We start from the raw sequence: 10,400 nt of genomic DNA, 5'->3' as shown, positions 1-10,400 counted from the left end.
GAGGTTTTGCTCACCAAATCCCGGAGTCTGGAATAGACACAAACTCCCCTTCATCACCCTCCAGATCCCACGTGCCTTTGAGAACTTTCCCCTTATGTCTCTTATGTAACAATGTCCTTGCTGCTTGGCAAAGGGGCTGGCACAGTGTTTGTGATTTCTTTTTTTTTTTTTTTTAAAGAGTTTATTTGTTTATTCGACAGAGATAGAGACAGCCAGCGAGAGAGGGAACACAAGCAGGGGGAGTGGGAGAGGAAGAAGCAGGCTCCTAGCGGAGGAGCCTGATGTGGGGCTCGATCCCAGAACGCCGGGATCACGCCCTGAGCCGAAGGCAGACGCTTAACCGCTGTGCCACCCAGGCGCCCCTGTGATTTCTAACACATAGTTACTGAATGCTTACTTGGTGTCAGGCCTTGTGGTCCAGGAGCTGGGGCTCTGACTGTGACCAAGGGAGATCTAGTCACTACCTTCACAGATCCTGCAGTCCTTGTTCATGCGTGTGTGCGTGCATGCGTACTTTCTGCAGTGTGTGTGTGTGTGTGTGTGTGTGTGTGTGTGTGTGTGTGTGTGTGTTTGACAGAAGATTACTCAACGTGGCCGGACAGTTGGCCAACTCCTGTCTTCTGGAAATGATGGACAGATGTATACAGAGCCCTCAAACTCCTCATGCCCTTCTAGGGACAACACACACACACACACACACACACACACACACACACACACACACACGTGTATGAACCCCTGAAGACCCCAGAGTCAGAAACGCCAGGTTAACGTCCAGTCATATCAGAGCCACAATTTCATCCTCTGTACTTTGGGATAATAAACTCCTTTGCAGAGTTGGAAGGGTTCGTTGAGACTGATGTGTAAAGGATGACCTGGCACACAGTAAGTGCTCAATACATGCTGAGTAAATGAATGCAGAGTAACAACAGCTGGGTGGTTGTCAGGATTCAGAGGTAATCAGGGCCAACATGACTGGCACAAAGTAGGTATTCAGTGAAGGAGGTGGTTATTTGCCAGGACAGACAGATCCTTTTTCCTTGGGTAGGAATGCATTCCACCATTTTAAAGGTAAGGTGATTAAAATAACAACCTGGGGAGCTCTCTTGTTTGGATTCCACGATGGCTGCTTACCAGCTGTGCGATCGCGGACAAATTACCTCCTGTGCCCCGACTCTTGCATAAAACACAGTACCTACCTCAGCCTACTTGTGACTTTGAAATAAATCGATAGATGGAAAGTGCTGGCACGTAAGGGCTACTGAGTTTTAGGATTATTGCTCTACTTCCACACAGCCCGCAGCGAGTCCCACCACCTCCCCAGTTCAGGCCACAACCGGCCTGGGGCAACCCACTCCCTGACTCTGAAAAGGAGCGGCGAGGAGCGCGCACGCGCGATGGGGCAGCCTTATAGGAAGCCCGGGCGGCCCGGCGGGTGGCCATCTTGGTAAAGGGCAGCGACGGCAGCCTCTTACGTCACCAGTCTGCGCGGCGTGCGGGCACCCGGCGGTTCAGGTCGCTTCGGGAGCGGTGGGTGGGGTGGGGCACGGTGGGCGCTGCCGGGGATGAGTGGTTGAGGGGCGTGATGGGGGAGGCGGCCGTGGCCGCAGGGCCTTGCCCGCTGCGCGAGGATAGCTTCACGCGCTTCTCGTCGCAGAGCAATGTGTACGGGCTGGCGGGCGGCGCCGGCGGGCGCGGGGAGCTGCTGGCCGCCACCCTTAAAGGCAAGGTGCTGGGCTTCCGCTACCAAGACCTCCGACAGAAAATCCGGCCCGTGGCCAAGGAGCTGCAGTTCAACTACATTCCCGGTGCGTGGCGCCATGGGGTTGGGGGGCCTCGAACTTGGTGTTGAGAAGGCTTCTGAGCACCGTGATGAGAATGGAATCACGGTGACTGAAAGGGATCAAGGCTGATAATCAGGAGGCATCGGTGTCAGCGGGTAGGGTTCAGGATTCCTCAGACCCGGAGGTTAGGATCCCTCCTACCACGGTTATGATGATCGGAATTCACACGGACCCAGAGATGATGGTAACTGCCAGAGATTAGTGAGCCCTAGAGGTCAGGGGTCACCGTGATGGGGGATATAGGGGTCAGGAGTCTGCCTGACGTGAACTTTGTCCCCTCCCAGTGGACGCAGAGATTGTCTCCATTGACACCTTCAACAAGTCACCCCCAAAGCGGGGCCTGGTGGTGGGGATCACGTTCATCAAGGTATCCAGGCCCTCCTCCACCTACCCATTCCTTCCTTGCGATCCCACTGTGTCTGACCCAAATCGCTCTCACTGCCCCTACTCGCCCCTGAGGCCAGTTTCCTACCCCAGGATTCAGGGGACAAGGGCAGCCCCTTCCTTAACATTTACTGCGACTACGAGCCAGGCTCTGAGTACAACCTTGACTCCATTGCCCGTAAGTGTGGCCTCGAGGGAAGGAGGGTTGGGAAAGATGGGAGGGGGCACCTGTCGGGTCCCCAGTCCCATCTGCATGTGCTCCCCTCACAGAGAGCTGCCTGAACCTGGAGCTGCAGTTCACGCCTTTCCAGCTGTGCCATGCGGAGTACGTAAGCTGCAGGGGTAATACAACCGAGTGTGTGTGTGTGTGCGCGTATGTGCACACACGTGTGTGTCCTAGGGAAGCTCTAGCAAACGAGGCCGCAAACCTGCCCATAGAGCGTCAGGCTCTAGTTTTGTTTTTTAGAGCATTGTGCTTTTAAAGTGGCTATGGACCAGCCTCGGCCCTGAACTAGGTCATCCGAGGGCTGATTGAGCACCTGTGTTCTAGACATCTAGAACTCGTAGGTTCTGGGCTTCTGGATTTGGAGCCTGCAAGATCCAGAGATGCTAAGTTTTCTAGGGTCATAAGCTCTGAGATGCCAAGATTTAACAGTTCTGCCGTTTGGTAATTCTGAGATTCCGTAGTGATAAAGTCATTCTCCTATTCCGTGTTCTCCTATTTCAAGGAGACAGAATACCATCTAGACAGACCATCTAGAAGGTGAGGTTTCTAGAATCCCAAAGTACGAAAATTCCACTTTAGAGCTCTGAGTTCCATTCTAGGACACCAGTGGTCCAGCACAGTGATTGGCCAAGTTTTTCTGTTAAGGGCCAAACCCTCTCTGTTATAACCACTCAAGTCTGCCACTGGAGCAAGAAGATGGCCATTGACACTAGTAAATAATTGTTGTAACCGTGTTTCTGTAAAACTTTTTCTACAGCAATAGAGGCTAAGTCGGATTTGGTCTGTAGGTCATAGTTTGTCAGCCTCTGGTCTAGCAGGTGAGAATTCTAGAAGCTGATGTTCTGGATTCTAGGATTTGGATGTTCTGCTATTTTCTGAGTCCGAATGTCCATGGTGGCAATTTTTAGAACTTCGAGTATTTCAAAGGAGATGGAAAACAGAACTTCTGGAACACCGGAGTTCTAGACTAAAGAGGTTCTAGTATTCTAGAACCCTACAGCCCCATGTTCCGTGCCTGAATCCACACCCAGAATGAGGATTCTAGCAGGTGAGAGCCCTGGAAACAGAAGGTTTCTGCGATTCTGAGGTTGGACAGTTCTACACATGGACTCTGCCACACTTGGGCTCTAGATTTCTCTGCTTTTAGGGTCCAGGTCGGGAATCAACTGGAGACAGTGTTTCTCCTGAGTGGGAATGACCCGGCCATTCACCTGTACAAGGAGGTAAGGCAGAGGGAGGCGCGGTGGGCATGGCCCTGCCCGGGTCACCATAGGCTGGTGCTGGGTGTGAAGCTGGTCACTGACTCCCACGTGGGGGGGGGGGTGGTCTTGGTTCCCCCAGAACGAGGGGCTCCATCAGTTTGAAGAACAGCCAGTGGAAAACCTCTTCCCAGAGCTCACGAACCTGACCAGTAGGTAAGAGAGCCCACTGGAAAGAGGCCCATGGGGACCGGGGCAGGTGGCCTCAGAGAAATCAGGTGGTGGGAAAACCCTCAGGGACAGCGGGAATGCAGATGACCTCAGAGAAACTGGGCAGGGGAGGGGCGTTCAGAAAACTCAGGCCACGGATGTGACTTCGGAGAAGCTGGTCAACAGTGGTGATCGCAGAGAAAGCATGAAACAGACTCAGGGAAATCAGAGAAAGAGGGCGGCGGTAGGGGTAACCTCAGAGAAATCAGACTCTCCAGCGGGGTCCCAGAGCTACAGGAAGGGGGCAGATGCCCCTGGAAAGGCTGAATATGGGGCCAGGACCTGGTGACGCCCTCCAGCTCCACTGTCCCCCACCCACCCACCAGCGTCCTCTGGCTTGATGTCCACAACCTCCCCAGCACGTCCCGGCGACTCTCCGCCCTTGGCTGTCAGAGTGGTTATGTCCGAGTTGCCCACGTGGACCAGCGAAGCCAAGGTGACAGCCGGGGTGGGGGCCGGGACCGGGGGCCGGGGGCTGGGGGCAGAGCCCTGAGTCCTCCCCCTCCCCACAGAGGTCCTGCAGACATGGACAATCCTGCAGGACGGCCCCATCTCCCGAGTGATCGTGTTCAGCCTCTCGGCCCCTGAGGGTGAGCGCCGGGCCTGGGCTGGGGGGCGACTCTGCAAGCTCAGCTCCCCACACCGGATTCATGCCCCTGTCCCAAAGTGGCCAGCCCCTCGGCACCCCCCATCCCTCCCAGGCCTCCTCCCTGCCCTCTGTGCTCTCAGGTTTCACTTCAGCGACCTGCCCCCGTAGTCTAATCTTAGACCCTCCCTGGAGTTGAACTTCGGCCTTTGCCTTGGTGGTCTAACCATCAGTCTGCACACTGTGACTTCCTCTGATCCCCCCTCTGGCCTCTTCACTCTGTCTGTTGCTGCGATCTAACCCTGAGCTCCCCCTCACCCCCCCACTGGGGACTCCACGCTGCCCTCCTCCTCCTGCTCGGGCTCCCCTCGCCCCTGACATGTCGCTGTCACTCTTGCTGTGCCCTGGCCTTCCCTTGCTGTTTCCTTTGCCTGACCTCTGCAGGCTGCCTTCTGCCCCTCTGGTTGGTCTTCACTCCTCCCCCTCCCGCTCTGGCCTCCCACCTGCTCCTCCTTCTGGCGTCTCCCCTCACTCGTCCTCTTGTGATCTAACCTCGTCCTCTTTTAGTCTAACCTCAAAGCGTCCCTCCCTAGCACAGCTCCTCTCATGGAGCTGGGGGTGTGAGGAGGAGCCTGGAGCCTGTCCCCTTAGGCCCCGCCCCATTCGTGTCCCTTCTCCAGAGACCAGGGACCGACCACAGCGGGAGGATTATAGCGTGCTCGTGGCCAGCATGTTGGAGCCAGCCGTGGTGTATCGGTGAGGGGCCTCAGCATGAAGTCCCCTTGGGGGAGGTCGTTCAGGGCTGGGCAGGTCAAGGTGGTCGTGCCCTGGCGGGGGGGAGTGCGAATGTTTGGGTCTGGAACTTGTCGGGGCTACCTTGATGCCTTGGGGTGGGAACCGAGTTGCCCGCCCTCCCCCCGGACAAGCATGTTGACAAATGCTTATCAACTTGCTCGGCGCGTAAGAAAGCCCTGATTCGTGGTGTTGGCCGATTTCTGGGGCGTACCTGCTCCCGCCGTGGTGGATTTCGAGCCACCAACATGATGTCAGCCAGCTCGCAAAATTTCTGAAAATGTCCCAGTCTGCTCTCGGGAGCCAGAGCAACCCAGCTGTGGGTCCCCTGGTGGGCAGCGAAGGTGGCCAGGCTGGGATCAAGCCCCCATGGCCCCACGGAGGCCGTGTGCTCGTCCAGACTGGAGGCAGAGGTGTCACCAAAAGGAACAAAGGGCGCCTCCACGTGGGGGTGAGATGGTCCGGCCTCCAGGGGACAGCGTGGGTGTCCCTACTGGGGAATAGCAGGTTGACAATCTGGGAGGGAGCGGTTTGGGTTCCCCCTGGTGATGTGACGATGTCCAGGTCGGAGATGAGGGAGTCCGGGGGTCAGGAGGAGCAGCATGGCCCAGACCTGAGACAGGGAGCGGTGTGGGCACCGAGCCCAGGTCTGCCGCCAAGGGTGGCGGGCGCTGTGGTATGACCTCAGTCTCCCCACCGCATTCGGGGACCCTCAGGGACCTGCTGAGCCGGGGCCTCGAGGACCAGCTTCTCCTGCCTGGCAGCGACCAGTTTGACAGCGTCCTCTGCGGCCTGGTCACCGATGTGGATCTGGATGGGCGGCCTGAAGTCCTGGTGGCCACTTACGGGCAGGTGGGACCTGGGGGATGGGACCGCCGCCGCCCAGCCCCTCGCCCTCTGCCCCGCGTGCCCGTGTGATCCTCGCTCCTTGCGCTCCGCTCCCCCCGCCCCCGCAGGAACTGCTCTGTTACAAGTACTTGGGCCCAGAGTCGGGGCTCCCTGAGGCCGAGCGCGGATTCCGCCTGCTGTGGCAACGAGGCTTCTCCAGCCCATTGCTGGCCATGGCGCATGTCGACCTGACCGGAGACGGGCTGCGGGAGCTCGCTGTGGTCTCCCTGAAGGGCGTTCACATCCTGCAGGTAGCCGGGCTTCCAGGGTTGGGTTCCCCCTGAAGCAGAGCCTAAGCGGGGGGTTTTGGCACACCTCTGTCGAGGGCACGCTCTCCCCAGAAACATGGAAGGGGACAGGGGAGAAGCCCCATGAGGACGTGGATTCAGGGGCCTGACCCCACGGGAGCTCTGCAAGCCTGAGCCCACCTTCCACAAGGGGACCGTGGGCTACAGGCGCTCCCAGAGGAAGGAGTAACTGTTTCTGGGGGGTGCTTCCTGTTGGCCAAGGACGGTTCCCGGTGAGGGGGGCCGCTGGTCGGGAGGGCACCGTCCTGGCAAAGGGGATGCCGACGGGACATCAGTCAGCCCCTGCCCACCCTCAGCCTCCCTAACCTCAGTCCTCGGTTCCTCGCGCTTTGTCTGATTCTCTCCCTTCGCTGTAGTTTAGCCCAGATCTGCCCTCTCCCCCCACCCCCACCCCCGAATGACCTAACCTCGGTCCGTCCACTGCGGTCTAACCTCTGCCCTCCACAGCAGGCGGGGACTTACCCTCCCCTGTAGTCTAACCTCTAGCCCTCCCGCAGCCAGTCTCCGGCTTTCTACTAGCATCTAACTAACCTTGAACCTTTCCGCTTTGGCCTAACCTCTGAACTTTCTGTTGTGGCCCGGCCCTTGAGCTGTGGGGTCTGTCGTCCAGCCTTCTGCTATACTTTGACCACCCTCCCCTCCCCATAGCAGTCTAACTGCCATACCCCTGTTAGGGTCTAGTAGCCAACCGTTCCAATGGTCCAAGGTCTAACCTGGAACCCTCCATTGCCACTAATATAGTCTAACCTCCGACTTTCTCCCTGTGGCCCAACCACCACCTCTCAGGCTGTGGTCTCCCTCTGTTTCCTAGCGTATTGTTTGCCTTCTCCTTGCCTCTGGTCTGCCTCCAAGACCCTTTCTGTATGGTCTAGCCTGGGTTCTTTCTCTCAGAAGCTAATGGTACTGCCTTCTCTGCAGTCTTTGCTTGGGTCTTTTCCTACAGTCCGTTCCTCAATGGAATGGTCAAGGTTAGACCTCAGCAGAAAGGAGAAAGGCTGGACCCCAGTGGAGAGGTCTGAGGTTAGACCCTAAACAGAAAGGACATAGGTTACATCCCAGTGGAAGAGGCTGGGGTCCGACTGTGGAACAAAGGATTTCCCTTTACTGTGGCCAAACCATCCCCTCACCCCTCCTGCCTCATTCAAGCCACATCACTGTAATGTCTTCTGTCTCTTCTGTTGGGTCTAGCCTTAGACCCTCCAACCAGGGTCTCACTCTGTCCCTCATGTGCCATATTCCTCTCTTTTTCACTTTGATTGGTTCCTCCTCTGCCTTATTGGCCTATCCTTTGTTGTCAAGGTCTCACCTTTGTCTCCCCCACTATGGTCTAACCTCAGCCTCACTCCCGTACAGTGTAGTGTCTCTCCCATGTTCCGGTCCTTCCCTGTCTCTTCTGAGTTCTAACCTCACACCCATACATTTGGGCCTAGGCTCTGTTCCTCCCACTGGAAATTCACTGAAGTCCTCCTGGGTCTAACCTTCACCCCATCACAGAGACCCATTCCCACGCCACACGCTGGTCTGCTCTCCGACCTCCCGCCACAGCCAAGCTCACATGTGCTCTAACCACTGTCCCTCCTGCTCTGTCTCAGCCCCGGCCTCGTCTTGTTTCCCACAGCACAGCCTGGTCCAGGCGTCGGAGCTGGTCCTGACCCGGCTTCGGCATCAAGTGCAGCAGAGGAAACATCAGTCACAGAGGCCTGGGGACAGGGCGGGTCCGGGGCCTGCTGAGACCCCCGCCTCCTGAGCTCCCACCCGCTGCCTGCCCCGGGCCCAGGGGCAGTTCACTGGAGTAATCGCCTCTAGCCATTCATGGTGGGGAAGCCTCCTGAAGGAGGAGATGGTCTCCCCAGGCCCACCAGGATGGTGGAGCTGGGAGCCCCTGCTCTGGCTGCCCCATTGTGCCCTGCAGCCCTGGCTGGCGCACCCCTGTCTCGGTACCTCAGTGTCCCCGTTTGAAAACAGGATGATCTTACCCGACCCCCGCACCTTCCGCCCCCTATGAGAATTGGTCAACCAGTGATGATTTATATGTCCAGAGGAAGCGGACTTTGACTTGTCTTCATTCTTTTGTTCTGGCAAGTGTTTGACACCTGCTGTGTGCCAGGCTCGGTGTTGGGTGCTGGATTCGCCCAGAAGAATGGAGGGAGGGGCATATGGGGAGAGAAAATCCAAGGTTAGACCTAGAAGCAGAACTGAGCTGAGATCGTAGTGTAGACCTCAGAGGACAGAAATGAGGTTAGAAATGAGGACCTGGCATAAAGACTGAAGGGAACCCAATGTGGAAGAGATTGTCGAAGCCAAGGTAAAGGACTGAGGCTAGACCCCAGGGGGGCGCTCTGCGTCTGAGGCTAGACCCCAGGGGGACGCTCTGCATCTGAGGCTAGACCCCAGGGGGACACTCTGCATCTGAGGCTAGACCCCAGGGGGGCGCTCTGCGTCTGAGGCTAGACCCCAGTGGGACACTCTGCATCTGAGGCTAGACCCCAGTGGGACACTCTGGATCTGAGATTAGACCCCAGGGGGAGCGCTCTGCATCTGAGATTAGACCCCAGGGGGAGCGCTCTGCATCTGAGGCTAGACCCCAGGGGGACACTCTGCATCTGAGGCTAGACCCCAGGGGGAGCGCTCTGCATCTGAGGCTAGACCCCAGTGGGACACTCTGCATCTGAGATTAGACCCCAGGGGGAGCGCTCTGCATCTGAGATTAGACCCCAGGGGGAGCGCTCTGCATCTGAGGCTAGACCCCAGGGGGACACTCTGCATCTGAGGCTAGACCCCAGTGGGACACTCTGGATCTGAGGCTAGACCCCAGTGGGACACTCTGGATCTGAGGCTAGACCCCAGTGGGACACTCTGGATCTGAGGCTAGACCCCAGTGGGACACTCTGCATCTGAGGCTAGACCCCAGTGGGACACTCTGGATCTGAGGCTAGACCCCAGTGGGACACTCTGGATCTGAGGCTAGACCCCAGTGGGACGCTCTGCATCTGAGGCTAGACCCCAGTGGGACGCTCTGGATCTGAGGCTAGACCCCAGTGGGACACTCTGGATCTGAGGCTAGACCCCAGTGGGACGCTCTGCATCTGAGGCTAGACCCCAGTGGGACGCTCTGCGTCTGAGGCTAGACCCCAGGGGGACACTCTGCGTCTGAGGCTAGACCCCAGGGGGACGCTCTGCATCTGAGGCTAGACCCGGGGGGGACACTCTGGATCTGAGGCTAGACCCCAGGGGGACGCTCTGCATCTGAGGCTAGACCCCAGTGGGAGCGCTCTGCATCTGAGGCTAGACCCCAGGGGGAGCGCTCTGCATCTGAGGCTAGACCCCAGGGGGACGCTCTGCATCTGAGGCTAGACCCCAGGGGGACGCTCTGCGTCTGAGGCTAGACCCCAGGGGGACGCTCTGCGTCTGAGGCTAGACCCCAGGGGGACGCTCTGCATCTGAGGCTAGACCCCAGTGGGACACTCTGGATCTGAGGCTAGACCCCAGTGGGACACTCTGGATCTGAGGCTAGACCCCAGTGGGACACTCTGGATCTGAGGCTAGACCCCAGGGGGACGCTCTGCGTCTGAGGCTAGACCCCAGGGGGACGCTCTGCGTCTGAGGCTAGACCCCAGGGGGACGCTCTGCATCTGAGGCTAGACCCCAGGGGGACACTCTGCATCTGAGGCTAGACCCCAGTGGGACACTCTGGATCTGAGGCTAGACCCCAGGGGGACACTCTGGATCTGAGGCTAGACCCCAGTGGGACACTCTGGATCTGAGGCTAGACCCCAGGGGGACACTCTGCATCTGAGGCTAGACCCCAGTGGGACACTCTGGATCTGAGGCTAGACCCCAGTGGGACACTCTGGATCTGAGGCTAGACCCCAGTGGGACACTCTGGATCTGAGGCTAGACCCC

At 58.1% G+C, this 10,400-nt stretch overlaps 1 protein-coding gene across 1 annotated transcript; it reads left to right on the top strand.

The window, feature by feature from the left end:
* Positions 1–1,533: 1,533 nt before the first annotated feature.
* On the top strand, positions 1,534–8,552 carry KPTN (kaptin, actin binding protein). The gene is made up of 12 exons (XM_045772275.2): positions 1,534–1,808; positions 2,129–2,211; positions 2,322–2,406; positions 2,499–2,553; positions 3,602–3,677; positions 3,796–3,869; positions 4,250–4,359; positions 4,436–4,513; positions 5,190–5,265; positions 6,018–6,153; positions 6,258–6,440; positions 8,116–8,552. Exons 1-12 carry the CDS (start codon positions 1,586–1,588, stop codon positions 8,242–8,244), a joined length of 1,308 nt encoding a protein of 435 aa, XP_045628231.1. The 5' UTR covers positions 1,534–1,585; the 3' UTR covers positions 8,245–8,552.
* Positions 8,553–10,400: the final 1,848 nt, after the last annotated feature.

Source organism: Ursus americanus, chromosome 21 (genome assembly GCF_024610735.1).
Source record: "Ursus americanus isolate L20-20 chromosome 21, mUrsAme1.1.p, whole genome shotgun sequence".
Taxonomy (NCBI): Eukaryota; Metazoa; Chordata; class Mammalia; order Carnivora; family Ursidae; genus Ursus; species Ursus americanus.
Note: the sequence above shows the minus strand (reverse complement) of the source record. Positions and strands in the feature narration are given on the sequence as shown.